At 47.2% G+C, this 21771-nt stretch overlaps 1 protein-coding gene and 1 pseudogene across 8 annotated transcripts in view; both read right to left on the bottom strand.

The window, feature by feature from the left end:
• Positions 1–20406, bottom strand: part of PGS1 (phosphatidylglycerophosphate synthase 1) — a gene marked incomplete at its 5' end in the record, with an annotated part of 91422 nt that extends 71016 nt beyond the window's left edge. For 6 of the 7 annotated variants that reach the window (XR_014714142.1, XM_084648183.1, XM_084648179.1 and 3 more), the window contains 7 exons: positions 3077–3610; positions 7000–7178; positions 7755–7944; positions 8689–8788; positions 9920–9997; positions 10968–11157; positions 20237–20406. Coding sequence is in view for 6 of the 7 variants with exons in the window: in XM_084648183.1 (XP_084504309.1) it covers positions 3077–3610; positions 7000–7178; positions 7755–7944; positions 8689–8788; positions 9920–9997; positions 10968–11157; positions 20237–20406 (1441 nt within the window). The remainder of the gene's footprint in view (positions 1–3076; positions 3611–6999; positions 7179–7754; positions 7945–8688; positions 8789–9919; positions 9998–10967; positions 11158–20236) is intronic. The other variant, XM_084648184.1, reaches the window with a different exon arrangement.
• Positions 19017–19411, bottom strand: LOC311531297 (large ribosomal subunit protein eL34 pseudogene; annotated as a pseudogene). Its single transcript has one exon. The product of its transcript is annotated as a large ribosomal subunit protein eL34 pseudogene (transcript).
• Positions 20407–21771: the final 1365 nt, after the last annotated feature.

Here is a 21771-nt window from a genome sequence, read left to right as displayed (position 1 = left end):
GCAGGACCAATCCCCAATTTTTGCCCCAGATCCCTAAATGGCCCCCTCAAGGATTGAACTCACAACCCTGGGTTTAGCAGGCCAATGCTCAAAATCTCCTTAGGTACAAAACTGACATTTTCCATGCACACTGGCGCTGCAACTGTGCAAGATGTAAGAGCACTTAGCCTTACTCAGGACAAGTTCAACCACAACAGCAGTGGGAAAGCTTGTGCAGCATTGTCTGTATGGACACCAAGTGTTTAACCAGGGCTTGCATGGCCAAAACACGGTAGCATAGAAGAGCCAGGTCCTATGAGAGATTAAAGGGTGCCTTCCTCTGAAGGCTGACAAAGGAAGCAAGATGCACAGCTGCTGCTGAGAAGCAGAGAGAATTGGGGTTGATCCCACACCCTGTTCCAAGACCCAAACTCTGTGCTTGATTATTTCAAACTCTGTCTCGAGGTCCCCTCCTTCTTCCCGCCTTTCAGCCCATTTGCAGTCCTGAGCATCATTCTGCTGCCGGGGGTCACAGAAGAACAAGTCAGGTGAATCACACGTCAGCCAAAGGGCAAACTATACCAGAAATGGGGACTAAAGACGGGCCCTCTAGCACTCAGAAGGGAAAACAAGATCTAAATGGCTGACACACCACATTTCTTCAGGTTTACATCCTCCCCAGCACTGGTCCTGCTGAAGCTCAGTAAGACTCCTTTGCTCCTGCACATATGATAACATAACAAATCGACCTCTAAGGTGCATGGAAAGGCTTTGGCTTTTCTCTAAAAAGACAAATCCCATGTGGTAAAGAACTGCTCCCCAGGAACATTGGAAAAGCAATGCACTCCTTCCTAGCTCACTCTATGTCTGCCCTGGGGAATCCCACTTGCAGACTTACATTGTCCAGCAGCATGAGTATTCTATAGACACCTGAGCATGTAATTCCTGGAAACCAAAACACCCACCACTTCCCAGGCAAGCAGGCTCAGGTTCTTCCGAACGGATGCATCTGCTCTAGGCCCATCTGTAAGCATTCTCCTGTACAGGTATTACAAGCAATGTAAGCTGTGGCATAGGTATTGCATACACAGGTTAGAGGACATGCTGGTAAAAAGGTCTGCAGCTGTCTTCACTAATGCTCCCACCACTGATAGCACAGATGTGGAAAAACACACATTTATTAGTCAAGGGAAGGCCTTAGTCAGCAGCTTCCTCTTCCACCACCTCTGAACCCTCTTCCCAGCAGCCCTGCAGGAACCAGGGTAGATAGTGCCATTCCCACAATCATTAACAGCCAGTGTCTTCAGACAGGCAGACATTCTCCAAAAACACTGGCTCAAGGGACTAGCTGCACCGTTCCTCTGTTCTAATTGGATTTATGCTGCAGATGATTAGCAGGCCCCTCAGCAGAGTGCAAAGCTGACTCTGGAAATAAACATTAACACCAGATGAGATCTTGCATGCAGTGACCCTGTAGTTGTCTCGAGGGGAGGGTGTCCCACCACATGACCTGGCAAAACTGCCAGCTTTACTTGAGGAGAACTGGAATAGCAGCGGGTGCTGTGCATTGGGGTTGACGGCCATCAGCAGAGCTCAGTGAAACCAAGGACTTGAATAGCAGGGATATCAAAGATTTCCTGTGTGACCGTGGCTTAATCTCTCTGGGGCTATATTTCCCATGTGCAAGACGGGTATAATGTTTTCCTACAGCACAGGGATGCTTCAAGGATAAGTCATGAATATTTGTGAGAAGGTCAGATGCTATGGGATAGAGCTGTATAACAACCTAGAGAGACAGAAAAGCTGTTTGCAAAGTGGTGAGCTCAACTCCACACACAGCAGTCCTACGTACGAAAGCACACAACAATTAAACAGACTTCCTACCAACACTCAACTATGAAAACTATTCATGAATCACAAACAATTTACAACTACATATGTATAACTACTTGGAGAGCAGGTAAGTGTGGGTCTCATTGCTCTGGCAGGAGACTACAGAGGAACTGAAGTGGGGAATTTATGCCCCAGTCTGAGCAGTGTTGGACTCGGTAGTTGCGGGCATGGCCAATTTCCCCAACTACTGCTCACAAACTACTGTGGCCACATGGGTTGGCACATGACTCCTCGTGGGGGCCCTCTGGAAGCATTCTCTCAGGGACTTCCTTTAAGTGGTCACATATGTATTTGCCTACTCATCTCTACATATTCTGCCATGCTGTTCTCTGTGTGCTGAACTCTCTTGTACAACAGAGGGAAATGCTCCTATATACCTCCAGCCCTCCGTTAGGTTTGTAAAGATGGTCAGGGACGCATCCCCTAGATACCCCAGAACATTGGAGTCACTGCTGGGTCACTGTGGCTCCTGTTTACACTGAAGATCCTGCCAATTTCCTGCACTCCAATCCCTTTCACATCCTTACAACAGGACTAGGACCTGGTCCTGCTTTGAGCAGGGGGTTGGACTAGATGACCTCCTAAGGTCCCTTCCAACCCTGATATTCTATGATTCTATGACTAATTGCATCACTTCCTGTTCTGTAAATGGGTTAGATCAATGCAACAGGAAACTGAGAAACTATGAATCAGAACTGCTACCACTATCATGAACAGAACCAGATGCCTCTTCTCCCCCACCAAGTGTAGTCTGAACCACTCTCTTCCCCCCCACCCACATGTCTGTGAGAGGTAAAGTAATTTTGTAATTTAATACAGTGCATGATTTCCCTACACTATGATTCCTCTACCCTAAACTTCTATGAAGAGGCCAGCTCAGAGGAGCGGGGAGCTCAGTCCATCCTTGACTTCTACTCAAAGTGCCAATAATTAAGAACTGTTAAATAATAATTGCTTCTAGTCACTACTGACTTGGGACTGGGCTGGACCTGAACCAGAATCCTAGAGATGAGGGACCAATTTCCATCTTCAGTCCCCTGAACCATCCAGATTTATGCATCTTTTGGACCTAGTATGTTTGACAGGGATATATGGCTTAGAACTGGACGAAGCACCCACCCAGCCTCTCACTGGCCTGATGCTCTGTATCTATGCTAACCTTTAATCTCTCTACAGAAGGCCTCCTAAGGACAGGCTGTCTCACCTTTAGCGTGGAAAGTCCATCCGTTCCTGTAGTACTCCCGCAGTTGGACCCTGTCTTGCTGGCCAAGGCAGCACACCTCACTGTAAAACTGATGCTCAATGTAAACATAGGCAGCAGGAATGGCACCTGCCACCCCTTTGGCACCAAAGAACCCATTCACCTCCGGTGAGGCCAGCAAAATCTGATACTCTGCTCTGGTGCTCAGAATGAGATCCATGTAGGCTTGCGTGAGGTTGAAGTAACCAGTGGTGAGGTGTATTCTGGCACCTCGCTCTGCCTCTGTCAGCAACGTCTCTGTGACTATCTCGTCTATTTGAATCCCAAAGGGTTTCATTTGAATTAGTGGATAAATCCAGGTGTCCGGTTCTGTTTTTTGGTCCCCTCCTGCATCAGGGTTTTGCTGGGGCAATAACGGATCTCCTTCTGATCTCCTCCCATGAAATGTCTGCGTGTGGAGTTCTTGTCGTGTCCTGGCAGCGTTGATCACTTCCATTACTCTCCTATTTGCCACTTCACAATATGTCGTCTTGTCTCCTGAGTGAAAACAAGGAATGACTAACAGAAGATATAGAGCTGTGACACTCAGGCTGAGGCTCGCGAGCTGCCAGTGGCTCTTTAATGGGTCTCCTGCGGTTCTTTGCAGCCCATGATACGAAATCACGGTGTGATTTCATTATTAACCAATCAAAGTTATTAACCAATCAGGAGGCTTTTACTATGTTATTAACCAATTGTAATTGATAAAATAATAATGTTTGGTCAGTCACTTTGCTGTGAGAATAATATATGTAATATAAAATCTAACTAGTTCCCTGGCATAATGTTTAAATATGACTACATGGCTCTACGGTAAATGAAGTAATGAATTCACACTCCTGTGGCTCTTTTGGGTAATGTTGTTTTCTAGTTTGGCTCCTGAACCACTGAGGTCTGAGTATCACTGATACAGAGCTATGTAGTAGGGAAACTACATGCAGAAGGACCACAGTGGAAGCAACCCAGAGACCATCGCCATGGAGACTGCATGCTGCCTCTCCAAGACAGAAATGTGGACATTAGCACAGCTAGGGCAGCACACGACAGAGGGAGAAGTAGTCAGCCTTCATAGAAGGAAGGCCTGAACATGGGCAGCAGCTTCATGCTCAGTGGGAAATGAAAAGGCTACGAGCAGGGCTGGGGCAGAATGGTTGTCCTTGAAAGCTATGCACCACAGCTGTCCTCTGAAGAGGACTGGAATGTTCCAAAGGCAACCCTATATTTGCACAGTCTATCTATTTGCATAGGTAGTTTAGTGGGGGACCTTCTGGAAAAAAACCTCAGGAATCAAGTGCCACCAGAATTTCCAGATGGGGATTTTAGGCAAATGCCAGAGGGAACTAAGAGCCACTCATTTACTTTTGTACAAAAGGTTCTCTGTCGCCTACAAGCTGCAGACACTAGCTCCATCTGGCCCCACAGGACAGTACTCAATTGATGCCACCCTATTCTGCTCAGGTTCTTACACCGCACCCCACACTGTGGTATTTGAGTGCCAGTAAAGTGCTGTTTACCAGGAGTGCAGTGCAGGATCCTGTTTGTGCCAGATATAGACCTGATACACCACCTACAACTTCACTGCAGAGCAGAACAATCCCTTCTGAATCAGACTGGGACTTTTCTTAGGGACTGAAATTTGCTCCAGCCAAAGGATCACAGCAACTTTCTACTGTACTTTATAACAAAGGGATCTCCAGTCTCTTCTGCTGGGACTAGAACTGGGAAAACACACATTTGCAGCCGCAACAAGCCTATGGTGTATCTATGAATCTCAATTTGCAATTTGAATTGTGGGTTTGTGAAGGAGACACGTTTGTTCCACCTTTCTCTCCTGCTGAATCCACCTTCCTCTCCTGCTGAATCCCATTACCTAGAGCCAGTGATTTGACTCAGCAAATTTACATGTCCTATGGGGAAATGCAAGAGCGCCCTCTACATCCCCACCAGACAGCACTGTCACCCCTTACACACACACACACACACCCCCAGAGACACAACCACATCATGTCGTATGGATGAAGGCCTGCCTACAGTACTTCAACGTGGCTCAATTCAGAGCGTCTTCTCCCTTTGATTTCACTCAGTTCTCCACGTCTGATATTCTCCACCCTGTAGTGCTACAGAACAACATGCCCCTAAGCAGAAGAGCAGTTCCCAGATCCCCATGGGCTGGGGAAGAAACATTAAATAGCTGCTGACATGGACTGTTCCTCTCTCAAGGGGAGGGTGACCCTTAGGTCACTTTCAGTGACCCCTGCTGCCCAGTTTAGGAACAGCAACAATAAGCACTAACAGTTGGCCTCTCAAGCAAGTCTGGAAGATAACAGGGAGCTACAAAGTAAGAAGATGTGCATCCTTCGTTCAAGAGAGACATTTCCTTTTGATCCTCCTTTGGTAGGTTTGGCCCATCTTCTACATCATAGTGGGCAGGATGAGCTGAAAGCACCCTTTGCTACCACCATTCTGGGAGCTACGCACTACATTTAATATAGCCATTTAACACTAACTACCCACTGAAGAATGCTTAGGCTTCTCTCTTGGGCTTAAAAATTAGTCCCAGACTCCTAGCAGGGACCAACCTGTAAAGCAAGCTGATGAAGGTTGGCAGGGCCCAGAGGGTGTATACTTGCTCCAAACAACTAGAAAGGACTGAATCAAACTAGCTCAAGCACTAAAGTAATCTATCCCCATTGGAAGCAAGGTTTCCAAGTGTAAAAGAGCTGTGTCTAGACAACTAGTCAGTGGGGTGTTTGGCCTCTTAGTGTGTTTATCATTCACAGGTCTAACACCCCACTGACTAGTTGCCTAGACGCTGCTCTTTTACACTTGGAAAAGACCATTTATCTGATTAGACACAGCAGACAAATATTTGCATGCTACCTGCCAAAAAGAAGCTCCCAGCTAAAACCCAAGAAGGACTTGGTTCTTTATCAGGCATGTTTGCCTCCAGGATTATCCCACACAAAATGAGCCTGCTGGAGGGTTGTCATTGCTCACTGGATCCATCTACTTCTATTACATTTAGCTTTGGAAGCACCACATCGGAATGTTACTGACATTCCAGACACCCTGCTGCCAGGAAGCAGCTTTGCTAGTTGGCAGTTCTTGAACTAGGCTTCCACTTGGAAGATGGCAACAGCCCTGTGTGCCTTGTACTGGACACTGACTTATGTTTAGTACTGCTTCCCTAAGACACAGGGGTCCAATGCTCTGGACAATGCACTGTACAATAACTTCCCACAGCATAAGCTTTACCCACACACACACACAAACCCCCTGTTACCAGAGTACCACATGTCATCTGAAATATTCTCCTCCCCCCACCCCATCTGCCCATTCCTCCACCATAGGGTCCCTGCCTCCTTCCAATTGGGCACTTATCTGAAAGCTAGGAACACATCTGATTGCAAAATACTATTCACTGAAAACAGACTGGAGTCATACATGCCCTCAAGATATTTATAGGGAACTATATTAATATAGCTAAGAATCTTGGAAAGGATACAGTCCGTCTTGCTTCAGAGCCTAAATCAATTACTAACCAGTGGGGTTAGGAAGAAATGCACCCTACGGGCTGGTTATTCTATAATTGACTTCTGCGGTTCCTTGCGTCTTCCTCTGAAGCAGCTAGTACTGGCCGCTGTCAGAGACAAGATACTGGACTAGACAGACCTCTGGGCAGATCCAGTCTGGCAATTCCTAGTAATCTTGGTTTTGCAACAAGTGGGATGGAAGGGGATTCTCCACACCCAGCTGACCAACATCAAGCCCTCAGTGATCCATAAAGTATTGGAGTCAGACCCACTCCACCCATCCCTTCCCACTGTTATTCCCTCCTTCATCTGGGCCACATCACCCTCATATTACAGGTCAGATGACTATCATACCTTGGTAAGGATGCACCATCCCCTCCATCATCTGGACTGTATCATCTGGCTGTAAGTGCAGCGACACATCTCCAATTGCATCCACTAGTTCAGTGAAGAAATCTGCGATCTCGTGAGAGTCCTGTAGGAACACATAGCGGTCCTGCCGATTGGTGAAGTACGAGTCACTCAAGTTTGCACTGGCGGAGGAGAGGAGGGTAAGAATGCCAGGATAAAGAGTACAACCACATGGTCCTCATCACATATCTCATTGCATAGGCCTAGATACAGATGCAGAATTACAATACAAAATGCCCTGATTTCACTTTTTAAAGAACATTCCCCAACAAGAGTGATATTTATTTTTTGTATTATCCTAGCACCTAGGAGCCCTATTCATGGACCTGGACACCATTGTGCTAGGTGCTGTACAAACACAGAACAAGATGACTGTCCCAAACAGCTTACAATGCAGCTCCCTAACTCTGTGCAGCTAATGTGGAAGAGATCCGCAAAAGCAAGACATTTCCCTCTGAATCCTGTGACAGTTGCAACACCATAGTGCTCACTAAGGCGTAAGCATGTTCCAAATGAAAACAATGCAGTCAGCATGTCTCTCAAGACCAGTAATGTGCATTCTCAGATCTAACTGTGCTGCTTCTTTACCACACCCCTGACTGGATCTCTCTCTGTAACCCTAGTCAGGAAAACAGGCATACCTCCTCTCCCAAATGGGGCACAGAATACGTATAAGGATGGACAGAGGCAGAACTCACCCACTCAGGATCACGTTATCATCAAAGAGGTAAACCTTGATGTGCTGCAGCCCGATGGTTTCGTTGAAACGCTCAGGGATTAAGCATTTGAGAAGCCCACGCAGATTTGGAGTGTGGAAGAGGGATACACGGACTTGCTCTGGAAACCTTCTCAGCAGTGGAAGTAACATGGTTCGAGAGTTCTTTCTGCCTGAGACACAGATGGGAATAGTTATACATGGAGCCACTTTTCTACCACACCACCAAATCTGCCAGCCAGGACCCCAACAAGAGGGCAAAACAGATCCCCCTCCCCAAAGCTGGAAGCTGCCTTCCCTAGGATCTGTTGCTTTATTTGCTTGACATTTTGAGAGGGTTTCTTGTTTTAAGAGAGGATTTATTTGCATTTTATATTAATGTTATGATGTAACCAGCATTCCAAGGCCACTGGTGAGTGGGCTTTATAAACTATTTAGCATGATGGTCACACTCATGCTTCTTCACCTGGCTGCATGTAACACTAACTGACCTGGAGTGAGGATTTACACCACCACCACTTCTGCCAACTCGAACCCTCCTTTACAAGATGAAGGAGCAGAAAAGAGGGCTGGGGGTGGAGCAAATTCCACTGACACAGGAACTGGAGTTGGTGGGGTTGCTTGGGTGTAACTGAGGGCAGGATTTGGCTCAGCTATTTTAACGTTCCCATCATTTATTTTCTGAAATAATACTACCGTGTTGGAAAGTTACATGAGAATACAAAGCTACTGTATTTTGATGACTTGTGGTTCATAGCAAAACAGAGCTGGTTTTAGAAGAGAGCAGGTTTTAAATCTTTGGGTCCGATAAGCTATTTTTTAGAGCACGGACCTCCAAGCTCATCTGACCAATCCAGTTAGCTTGCTGAAACGAGCCTGGGAAGTGGGCAGGGGGAGGGACACCCCATAATACCTACCTCGAGATCCCCTTGTGAAATCTAGGAGAATGGAAACTCTGAAGTCCGAGGGCCCACTTGCCTGCAGTGACTTCTCCAGGGTTTCTTCTATGCAATCCACCTGAAGGGAAACAGTCACACTGCACATTACCCAGAGTAAGTGAACCTACACTCTGGATTGTACAACCCAGGGAGCCAGTTGCTGGGAAAGCCTGTGTGCCTCTCTATGAATCTTTTCCAGTCATCAATCTTTCTAATTTAGACGTAACCTCTTTGGGACAGTGACCCTGTCTCTTTTTTTTAAATATATAAAGCACTAACGTCATCTGGGGCATCAGAAATAACGAGGGTACAGATTTTGTCTGCACACAAAACCACGATTCAAGCCTCTGAACTCTAGTTACACACAGCAGAGAGTCACCCAGCCTCATTCCTAGATCAGAGACTTCCACTGCCATCCAAAGGGGAGGGGCAGTTCCTGTGAGCTGCAGAACCTATTCTGCTCCTATTATGAGCGGATTAAAGTCCTGTGTACAAGTCTTAAATCAGTTACAGAGGAAGCCAAACAAATCAACATCCAAGATAATCTGCCGACCTGCTGGACTTGTCCTCATGGTGGAATTTGTATTTCAAGCTACAGAATCATTTCAGGGCTCAAGATTTCTGCTCAGAGCTCTTTGTAGAGAAAAGCCTTGTTTCCAGTGGGGAAAGGCAGGGAGTAGAGAAGGTAAAGCACCATGAGGCAAAACAGAGACCTCCCCCTTGCTACGACAGGCTGACAAGAAGTTGTGTACACACAGATCACACTCACTGCACCTGTATGCAGTACACAGAGGACACACGATACAGACTACCACATTAGCATCACTAAAACTACTTCCACTCTTTTGAAAGCAAGTGCTAGTGTGTGGGTACCAGCAACCCCACAGTAGGAGAAAATATGCAGAAACTGTGTCAATAATTTTTAACCCCATTACCCATCCAGATTCATGGCATGTGTGACAGTTCCTGAGATCAGTAATAAGTTTACACCACACATTACCTGAGCCTATCCTTCAGGTGCCCTTTCTGCATGCCAAGCCCCATGTGCAGTCTGGAGCCATGTTGAAAGGCTCCCAAGCAAGAGGATGGAAGCATAGGCAAAGTCTGAGTCCAGGCGCTCAGATGGACCCCCCACTCCATCTAAAGCAAAGGTCAATGCACGGGGCACCTATCCAAGTAGGTATTTTTTCAAGCATCCATCCACACTTACCAGCTCCTGTTCTAGGAGTCCTGTTCCGAGGTACAGCGAAGCCACCACTACTCGCTGCTTGGCTGCCTTTATCTGTTCCTGAGGACAGGGGAAGAGGAAAACAAGTGCATGTTCACATGCTGAGCTGTGATTTCATAAACACTCTTGGCTCTGCAGAGAACACCAAATCCCTTTCGTAGCCCTGGCAGCTACAGAATTAAGCCACAGACAAGCAGCAGAGCTCCCTGATGGGACAGATTTAACTTCAGCCACTTTAGAGGGGTATGCCTTTCCCTCCTTCAGTGTTACCCAAGTATTTATTTTTATTCTGCACCCCTTCTCCCAATGTCCTGCCCCACCCCTGCATCTTCCCACTCCGCCTCTTCCCGCCCAGCTCTACCCTTCCCACAAGCACGCTGTGCCCACACTCCTTCCCCTGCAGTGCCTCCTGATGCCACAAAACAGCTGATCTGCAGCAAGCACTGGGATGGGGAGATGCTGATCCGTGGGGTCGCAGGTGGACGGGAGGCACTGTGGAGAAGGAGAGGCGTTGATAGGGGGGCTGCTGGTGGATGCTAAGCACCCACCATTTTTTTCCCATGGGTGCTCCAGCCCTGGAGCACCCACGGAGTCAGCGCCTATGCCTCTGGGTGCTTTCACCTTCCGTACTTGTCCCACATGGAAGTTAAGTGTGGCATTTGCCAGTAGCATCTCTCCTCCAGCACTGACTTTACAAAGGAAGGCCTGTCTGTGGAAGCTCCTGGAGGTCCTACTGACTCATTCACTGGTACCCCTGGTCTGGCCAATCCTGTTCCCCAATAACTTACAAATCATAAGGCAATCCTGACACTGTCATTTTAAGAACTCCTCATCCCTACATTTGAGCATTTCTGAAATGTAGGGTTGCTAATTTTAACTTGACAAGATCCAAACAATCAAACTGAACAAGGAAATTCTCCTTCCAACCCTGTTGCATGTCTGAGGAGAGATACATTATGGAACCTGCATACTAGTCACATTAACAGCTGCCACCACCTCCCCACATGCATGCTGGAAGCACACAACTCACCTTCATGAGTTCATAGAATTCAGTTGGGGATGAGAGCACCCGGATGCGAGAGCTGGAGACCGCAAACTCTGGAACCAGGTTCCTGATCCACTGGAACCTGTGCGCACCCTCGGGACAAACGCAGAATGATGGGGCTGTGACCTGAGGAACCACAGGGGTGAGCAATGGGGCCAGCAGCAGCCATGATGATCTGGCAAAGGAAAAACAGATTGAGGAATTCTGCATGATGGAATTGCAGTTTCCTACAAGCACCGTCCAGGTTCATGAGCAAAGGGTGCATCAGGCGAGGTATTTCCAGTAGAGACAGGGAAGTGTTAGTGCTGTTACACAAGGCACTGGGGAGACCTCATCTGGAATACTATGTGCAGTTCTGGTCCCACATGTTTAAAAAAGATTCATTCAAACTGCAACAGGTGCAGAGAAGGGTGACTAGAGTGATCTGAGGAATGGAAAACCTACCTTAGGAGAGGAGACTCAAAGAGCATGGCTTGTTTAGCCTAATCAAACAAAGGCTACAGGGAGACCTGATTGCTCTCTATAAATACATCAGAAGGATAAATACCAGGGAGAGAGAGGAGTTACTTAAATTAAATGCCAAAGGGGACACAAGAACAAATGGATAGAAACTGGTCATCAACAAGTTCAGGCTTGAAATTAGATGAAGGTTTCTAACCATCAGAGGAGTGAGCTCTGGAACACCCTTCCAACGGGAGCTGTGGGGGCAATAAACCTAACTGGTTTCAAGCTTGATAAATATATGGAGGGGATGGTATGATAAGACTGCCTACAATAGCATGTAGCCAATCTGTGACTGCTAGCAGAAAATATCTCCAAAGGTTGGTGATGGGACACTAGATGGGGAGGACTCGGAGTTATTACAGAGAATTCTCTCTCAGGGGTATGGCTGGTTGGTCTTGCCTACATTCTCAGGGTTTAACTGATCGCCATATTTGGAGTCGGGAAGGAATTTCTTCTTGGGTCAGAATGGCAGAGACCCTCAGGGGTTTTCACCTTCCATTGTAGCATGGGCCGCTTGCCAGTTTAAACTAGTGTAAATGGTGGAGTCTCTGTAACTTGAAGTCTTTAAATCATGATTTGAGGACTTCAGTAACTCAGCCAGAGATTAGTGGTCTATTACAGAAAGGGTGGGTAAGTGTCTGTGGCCTGCAATATGCAGGATGTCAGTCTAGATGATCATGATGGTCCATTCTGGCCTTAAAGTCTATAAGTCTATGCAAGTGGGCCTGCAGCATTACACATCTCACTGATGTTAAGACTCCCTTTCACCTCTGTCCATCACACCAGGCTCACCAGAGCTACATGTGGAAGCAGAAAACTAGGAGCAAAAGATAGAAGAAGGCAGACCTGAACATCAGTGACTCCCCTGGATTCCACAAAGGGAGAGGCTCCCTGAGGGGCAGCAGAGCAGACATGCAAAAAGAGGAAGACAGACAATGAATGGCACTGAGAGCAGAAAGAAATGCTAGAGCAGAGGTGGGCAAACTACGGCCTGCGGGACCGTTCTGCCCTGCCCTTGAGCTCCCAGCTGGGGAGGCTAGCCCCTGGCCCCTCCCCTGCTGTCCCCCCTCCCCCACAGCCTCAGCTCGCCATGCCACCTGCGTTCTGGGCGGCGGGGCTGTGAGCTCCTGCCAGTCAGCATGGCAGCACAGCTGGCTCTGACTGGGCGGCGTGGCCGCCAGTCCTGGTGCTCTGAGCAGTATGGTAAGGGGGCGGGGAGCAGGGGGGGTTGGATAAGGGGGAGGGGATTCTAGGCAGCAGTCAGGGGACAGGGAGCGGTTGGATAGGCGTGGGAGTACCGGGGGGGGGGCCTGTCAGCAGGCAGGGGTGTGGACAGGGGTTGGGGCAGTCAGGGGACAGGGAGCAAGGGTGTTGGGTGGGGGGGTCCCGGGGGGGGGGCGGTCAGGGGACAAGGAATGGGGGGGGTTGGATGGGTCGGAGGTTCTGAGGGAGGCAGTCGCGGGGGGGGGGGGGGAGGAGCAGGAGAGGGCGGAGGCCAGGCTGTTTGGGGAAGCACAGCCTTCCCTACCTGGCCCTCCATACAGTTTAGAAATCTTTATGTGGCCCTCAGGCCAAAAAAAGTTTGGCCACCCCGTGCTAGAGTAACAAATGGAGGGCGCTAACTCCTAGGACGCCCCATTCTAACTCAGCTTTCCAAAGGCTCTCTTTATGCTCTCTGCCAACCCTGGGACAAATCACTCCTCAACACTGCCTTTACTACACAAACATCAGCTTCCTTGTGACCAAACGCTGTTTCCCGTTCTGTTATAGCCACTCTGATTTGTGTTTCCCCCAAGCACACACTTCTTATAATCCAATCCAAGAGTTTTATAACAGCTTTCACAACTGTGTGTGACTTTTAAGACACATTTTTGAATCCACATATTTAATAAACCAAGTACTTCAGGACTGATCCAGAACAAAATGTAGAACACACAAAGCACCCAACACCAGTCCTAGCAAAGCTACTGAATGCATAATGCTGCAAACCACAACCACCACAATCCAGGAACTCCCCTCATTGAAAAACCCAGAGAAAGCTGCCAAGTTCTGAAGTATGCCTCAGACAAAATATAGGAGCTGAAAGCTGAATGGGAAGAAACTGCAGCTAACATACAGTGTCATGCAGAGCATAAGGGATTGGAAGGAGGAAGTTAAGGTTTCACTCACTGAAGCTGCAAAGTGTAACTGGAAAATGAGTTGCAGGAAACATTTTTACAAAAAAAAAAGTCTCAAAGAACAATTCAAACTTCCTCCTCTTGAGAGCCATTTGGGAGAAGGCCCATTGCTCAGAGCTGCAGGTTTGTCTTTGGGGTGTGGAGGGACAGATAACTGGCATGGGGGGGGGGGGTGAGTGAACTATCCTTTCCCCTTTCGAGACCGAGAGTGAAATTCTGAATGGGCCACAGGCAGGTCACACACTGACCCTTCATGGAAGTTTGTCCATATCACAAAGCCACCACACAATTCAGCACAATTAGCAGTGGCATCCAAGGAGAGATCCAGGAATGGAAAAACAAGTCACTGAACTTCATCTACAGAGCTGGGAAATGACTGCTCAAACCAAAACTATTAGTCCAAGTTACAAGAATAGTACATTTACACACAAAGAACCGTGCCTGCTCCTCATATCTCTGAGGAATGGTTGGTCCCTCAGGGCCAACATGCAACCCTGTAATTTTGATCTGCCCTGACACATGCCGTCATCTCATACAAAGAAAATCCACTTGAGTATTACCAGAATTTTATGAGGAACTCTTCAGTTTTACCACCATCCAAAGCCAAAATGACCACAGGTTCCAGGAAGATAAGATGATTTCACTTATTTACTTCATGATAAAACACTGAATCTTCACAAGGTTTGCAAAAGCCCTTGCATAAAAGCCAGTTTGCAGCTGCATTTCCCAGAAAATCCAACAGTTTGCGATGAATAGGCAGTGACAATGGAGTCAGCCTGTATAATAATTCCTAGCAGATCATGCGGACTGAACTTTGAACAGCAGTAATTTGATCTTGAAGAGGAATGGAAACCTTCCCTAAAGAAAAGGCATTTTAAAGCACTTCCCTAGCCATTTCCAAAAGCAGCTACCTACATGAAATGCATTTTTAAGGGCTGTTGTTTTTTAAGTTATCCACCTACATCCTACAGGAGCTAAGCAGCACCATGCAAGCACACAGGAGGTCTTTGCTTACTATGTCCTGCAGAGTGACCTACACGGATTAAGCTGAGCAGAGAGACACTGTGATGGCAACAGACTGATCACTAAAAACAATCAGGAGTCCTTGGGGCACCTTAGAGACTAACAAATTTATTTGGGCATAAGCTTTCGAGGGCTAAAACCCACTTCATCGGATACATGGAGTGGAAAATACAGTAGCAGGTATATATACACAGTACATGAAAAGATGGGAGTTGCCTTACCAAGTGGGGGGTCAGTGTTAACGAGACAATTCAATTAAAGTGGAAGTAGGCTATTCTCAACAGTAGAATACCAAGGAAGGAAAAATCACTTTTGTAGTGGTAATGAGGGTGGCCCATTTCAAACAGTTGACAAGAAGGTGTGAGTAACAGTAGGGGGAAATAGTATGGGGAAATTAGTTTTTGTAATGACCCATCCACTCCCAGTCTTTATTCAGGCCTAATTTGATGGTGTCCAGTTTGCAAAAACTGGTTTCCCCATACTAATTTCCCCCTACTGTTACTCCTACAATTATTGACCCCTACAATTATTCCATATGAGGTGGTAACAGCAAATTTTACATGCAACATGACAGCAACTAGTGATTCATACACCCGAGGATCAATATTTTCTTCACTAGACTGATGGCCAAGCCTGAAGCAAACTGCATTTCCCAAATAACATGACAACGGCCTAGAATCAAGTTTCAAAAGGAAATTTTTCAATAGCATTTTTGAGATTTCAAGGAAGTTGTTTCACTGCAGAAAGCCTGAAGACAGAAATTAAACTACACCCCTTCATAAAAAACCCTCAATAAATACTCTTCTGGAAACCACTATCACTGTGGGAAAGACTGTACTTTATGCCAGGTTCTCTGTGTGTGTTGATAGGCATTGGTTACCCTTTGTAATCTTCTTTGATGCCTCTAAGATTTAAAAATAAAATGTGTAAGTGCATTTGACATAAGTGCATAAGACAAATCTGGAGTTTGTAATGTATTTGATGTGGAATCTGCAGGATTTTATAATTTGGGCTACAAAACCCTTCAAAGTGAATACAAGTTTGGCACTAGTCAACTGTAACTAGCAACAGTGTTTTTTTGAAGCAGATACCTCTACCCACAGACCACTGAAAATACTCAAGCAACTACCTGCAAATCATCCCAAAAACATTCTGCACATACAGCCATCAGAACCCTAAGTTAAGAGAAACCACTAGAACCCACATTTCCAACAAACCAAGAGTGTCCAAGAACAGACGGAAAAAGCTTTCAAGTCAGTCCACAAACAATGACTAATTAATCTGAAAAAGAAACCAGAACTAGCAGAGGTCAATCTGAATCTTTTCTGGATAAAATCCGTTCCCTATTTATAGATGGGAGTTTTTCTGGACATTCTATTTTTAAGAATTGTGGTTTTGTCATGCAGACTTGTACATACTAGAGGGAACTCAGAAGCTACGATTCACTGTAAAACCTCAGCTGCAGTACAGGAAATGAACTGAAACTGCAGAATCCAGCTCAGTCCTTTCACCCACACAGAAGTCACCACACAGTGGGATCTGCAAATTGCTCTTGCCTTGAAATTCAGCATTTGGGTATACACTGTTTCTTTTTGCGAGCTTTATGGGTCAATGGCTGAGTCTGAAAATTGATTTTGTAGTTAAAACACTGACGCAGCCAACAGAGAGCAGAGAAGCTTGAGAGGAACTTCTTTGAACTGCCAAGATCAAGCAGCAGTGTGATGCTAAACATATGGCCTGTTCTTTTCTTCCCAGACTCTTGCTTTCTCTGTTTTTAAGTCCATTGAGGAGAGAAGCAAGCCACACTCTCACTGGAGTCTGTGAGGTCACGTCAGCACTCACAGGTCAGGCTGCTGCTCACCTCCCACCCACTAGAAAAGTATCAGTAAAAGAAGATGCCAGGGGAGAAGAGAGGGTAAAGCAGCACACAGGTTGTAAAATGAAAAAAAGTCATGTATGCATTGACTCACACTGTAAAAGTTGTACTATTAGAAAACAAAACACCACCAAGAGAGAACTGTGACAATTTTGTTAAGTGAAATGAAAGTTTCAGTGATTCACAGGATAAGAAGATACCCCTCCCCAAACATAACTTACTATATTAAAAATACCAGGAATTAAGTAGACTAAATACAAGAAAGAGCTCTGCACCCTTTTGCCCAGGAGACATCATGGGCAGCTAATACTGGAGTTGCTTTGCGAACCAGATTTAATGCATCCAACCACTTTTTCAGCAATTGATTCTTCATGGAAATTGGCAACAGAAATTGTGGCTTGGTTGCCACTTAATAAATCTTTAAGTAAGTTTTAAAGTATCAAGAGATGGCGAACAACGAGTTCCTTATTCAAAAGCTGCCCCCACCTCTCGGCCCCTTGGCCCAGAGGTGGGGACAGCTTTTGAATAAGGAACTCGTTGTTCGCCATCTCTTGATAATAAATCTTTAAGTAAGTTTTACTGTACCCAAGTGAATTGGTGAGAACAGAACAGTCAAACATCTGCGGAGACAAGGTCAAGTAGTTATGAGAATGTAACAAACTTCCTGTAATACCAGCAGCAAATGGTCTTTCCCAAATAACGCAAGACTCACAACTATCCAAGATAATTTAAAGACTTTAAAATTACTGTACACTGCAAAAAGGCATCATCATTCAGCATCTTCTAAAAAGAGCTCCAATGTATTTAGCAGCAGTTATTACTCGTGCTGGCACTCAGCCTCCAACTGGATGGTGTAAGTATCTAACAGAAAGACACTGGTGGAAAAGTAACCAACTCGCCAGTTACCACAAAATATGACACCACACGTTAAAAAAAAGCAACAGTCTTCAGCAAGGTTCATCCTATCTGATGTCTCCATTTAGTGGATGAATGAAGGAAATGTAGCCTTCTGTCATGTACCTCCCAAGGATGCCCACACATCTTGTGTAAGTGGCCAGCTGGCGAGTGTTACTGTTTAAACATTTTATAAACTACACTCCTATTGTACAAGTGCAAACATTTTTAGCGAGGAGCTTTTCCGTCCCTGATAAGCTAACTGCAGAGCATTATTAGCAGGAGATTTCTGCTGAAGTCAAAGTTCATCTGAACTTGAGAATAGCACACTATATGGTATTCTACAAGAATTTATGGCTGCGGAGCTTGGAACATCAGTATGCAATCTGCCCAGAATAAAGTGCAGCATGTGATCATCTTATGCTCCAACACAAGAGCGCAAAGGGGTAGAGGATGAACCACAACATGGCTCTAATTCAGCAATCACTTCTTTATACTTAATTTAGATGCAAAAATGTTAAAGATACAGACACAAAATGCTGTACCCAACTTCAGGGAAAATGAAGAAATTAAAGAAAACTGAAAGCCACCCTTATAATTTGAGGATATAAGAAATGCTGATTTTTCTTAATATGAATCAGATTTGGAGACTGTGCATGGAATTATCCCAGATGAAAAATCTCAGAAAGCAGGGTAATAAGACATACATGGTGCCAGAAAAAAGGTAATTGCTTAATGGCTTTGTTTCAAAACTGTGACATATACAGTCAGGCAGTTGGCCTGTGCTCTGTGATTGCTGCAGTTACAATTCCTCTCAGTAATAATTTATATCCTGAGACTTTGCATTCCTATTGGGGGGCAGGGGAGGGCTGTGGTTAAATAACAGAAGGCTCCTCTGAAAACAACAAGACCTCAAGAGACTATGACAATGCAGAATCTAGCAGATTTGTTTTTGGATTGGCTGGAAGTGGTACAGTATTGTAACTTCTTTTAAAACTAAATATTTGCTCAAGAATCCAAAAGATTCCAACCGAAATCAGGCATAAGCTTTCCTAAATTCAATTTCCTTTTCTTGATCTCTCCAGAGAAAGTCACCTTCCACAAGATTAGGCCAGTAGTTCTCAAATTGGGCTTCCTGGTGGTCTGACGAAGGAAAGAATTTAATAACTGGGGGAATAGGCTGTTGCGAATGGAAGGCAAGTTTTACCAAGGAATCCACAGAATGAAAAAGAGTTGGAGATGCCATGGAGTAGGTCAAACCTGGGAGTCCAAAGAGATCATTAAATTATTCTGCCCTACTCTAGAGGAACTTTTGCTAGCTATGCGTAGATTTGGAATTTGAGACGATACTGAGTTTAGAAGCTCCAGAGATGGAGATCAGGAGCAGGAACACACATGCCAGATAAAACAAAGACTGATCTGTAGAACAAAACAACCAGATCCTTTTAGAGTTTCAAAGAGAAGTCGTTTTTTTCTGATCACCCATTAGTTTGCATAATCACTGGCGCTACAAATTTCTGTTTATTTTTTTTTAAGTTGAATTTTCATTTATTAGGCAAACAATACAAAGAGATTCACTTAGATTTCTGATTCTGTGCTTGTGCCTTCAACACTTTTACAACAATCTTCTGCTCCTCAATAAGGAAAGCTCGTTTGATTCTGTCATGGACACATTTAGCACACATGGAACCGCCATAGGCTCTGCTAACATGCTTCTTTGTTTTTAACAACTCGTAAGGACTTTAGGGCACACAGCACGAACACCGCAAAGTCTTCCTGGACACACACCACATGCAGACTGTGGTGCCTTGCCAACTTTCTTAGTGTAAAGGTAAACAATCCTGTTATCTGGTGTCCGGGACAGCCTAGTCTTGTTGGAGGCTGTGTTGGACGACAACCTACGACGGTATGTCAGATGCTGAACCATTTATTATATCTGGTCTCGCCGGGACCGGAAGAGGGACAGCAAGCATCAGCAGCGTCATAACAAAGAACAAAGGTCTCCTCAGGTTTTTGGACTACTCTGCACTCCAGAGGATCAGCTAAGGCTTCAAATATACTTAGTGTCTGCATTTCTTTCTGTTCAGACGCTTATAACTAAGGCTATGATTTTGACACAAAAATGTTTAGTAAATTTCCCAGCAGAGTTGTGAGGGAAAAAAAAGTCAAGTCACAGAAAGGGCAGTGTTGGAGAGCGAGACCACTGCCCAGAAGCAGCTCCTGTCCCACAGGGCTGGGCCCAGCTCTCTGCTCCGGGTGTTGCAGCCTGGCACATGGGGTCACAGAGCCACTCAGGTGTGACTGGTCTTCCCCTCCATAAACGGAGGCAGAAGGGTGGGCAAGGCAACCCTGAGCGACACTGCGACCCCGAGCGCCAGGCTGCAGTGCTGCCCAGTCTGGGGGCCAAATCAAATGCGCTTTCACAGCCAGTTCCAAGTTTTCACAGACTCCATTCACATTCGCGCTCCCCGTGATAAAATCGTAGCCTTATTAAAACGTGCCATCCCCGTGGCCCCTGGGCACCTCAGACACGGCCCGGCGGCCGGGAGGAGGCCGGAGGTGGCACGTGCCCTCCGCCCGCGTTGCCTACCCAACGCGCCCTTGGGCTGCCTGCTGCGTGCGTCCGGCCGCCCCGCCCCGCCCCAGGAGCCGGCGGGCGGCGCCCAGCGCCGGGCACCCGCTGCAGGCCGCTGGGCGAGGCGGGCCCGGCTGAGCCCCGCGGCGATGCGCGGCCAGGGCGGGGCGGCGCACAGCGCGGGCGGGGAACGGGCCACCCTTACCTCCGGGAGCGCCGGTCCCGGCCGAGGGACAGACGGTCCGAGAGGCGCCCGAGCAGCGCGGCCAGGCCCAGCCTCCCGTGAGGAAGCAGGCCCAAGAGCCGCCGCCACAACGCGGGACCGCCGGCCGCCGCCATGGAGACTACGCTGCTTCCGCTTCCGGCCGCCGCCATGGAAACCTCGCTACTTCCGCTTCCGGCCGCCGCGGGACGCGCAAGCCACCGACTTCAAAAGCGAAAACTTTATTTGGGGCGCGAAGCACGGGCACGGCCCCTCCGGCGCAGCCAGGCCCGGCTCGGGCGCCTGGGTCCCACCCCCACCCCCAGCGGCCGCAGCGTCACCCGGCGGCGTCAGGGCGCGGCGGGCTCGAGGCGGAGGGGCCGGGAGACCGGTCACGGGAAGGCGAGGCCTGGCAGCAGCCGAGCCCGGCCAGCCCCTTCCACAGGCCCAGCACTGCGGGCGCCGTGGCCGGCCCGGGGTCCTGCGCGGGACTGGGCCTGACCGCCTGGAGAAAAGTCCGGGATCCCGCCTGCCTGCTAGGACGTGACGGCGCTTGGCCAGCTCGTGGGTGCGGACACAGACCTTCCCAGGCGAGGCACCTAACCTGTGGAACTCCCTGCTGCGGGGGATGATCATGCGCCTTCCCTGTGCTCAGAACCTCGCGGGCCGATAATATTGCCACACCCTGTCTGGCAACAAGATAGCATTCCTCCGGGGATTCCCAGTGCACCTTGTCTGTCTTTATCTTCGAGATTGCCAGGTCACTGGGATACGGACTGTCTTGCTACACAGGGCTAAGCCCACTGAAGGCACTTTTAATAACAATGCATCGTTCACTGCTTTCTAGGTACAGGAAAGTTGGTTTGCATGCCTGGGTAGTGGGTTTACAGCAGGACCACGGTGTCTGTGCTGAAGGGAGGCAGATGTACATAAGAAGTATAGAATTAACCTGACCTTGCAGTTATGACACAGACAAAACTCCTGTTGAAATTTGTGGCAGTTTTACCTACATCACAAACGCTGAATTGGGCCCAGAAGTATGAAAGGTTCACATAGAAGATGGAGGTGTGAACGTGAATGCTGAGCATTACAAGTCAAACAAAAATGTCTTGAAACCCTACTCATCTGTGCTGCATTGTCACCATTGATCTCCAAGGGGCTCAGCATGGATCCTGAGATCTTTGTCCGTCTTCTGAGTGCCACAGCCAGAATGCCTGGCCACTTCAGGGCTATGCCAGCCTCTAAATCTTCCCTTTCAATCCCCTCACCATTTTCCAAATAAACAAGGAGAATACAATATTGCTTGGGGCAGCATGTCTGAACATTCCCTGTATCGAAACCACAGAATGAAAATCTCTCCACACTAAGACACTTTTGTAAGGAACTGCTGGGCTCTTTACAGTGTCCATGGATACTGACTGATTCAGAAAAAGCAGGAAATCCTGAGTTAGGGCTGCTGCTGCCAAAGAGTCTGCGATTCACCCCCAAGACAAAACCAACACAAACAACAGCCGGAAAGACACCCTGCCCGTTGGCTT

This window comes from Lepidochelys olivacea (genome assembly GCF_965140295.1).
Source record: "Lepidochelys olivacea isolate rLepOli2 genome assembly, chromosome: 14".
In the NCBI taxonomy this organism is placed as follows: Eukaryota; Metazoa; Chordata; order Testudines; family Cheloniidae; genus Lepidochelys; species Lepidochelys olivacea.
This window is presented reverse-complemented; position numbering and strand designations above follow the sequence as displayed.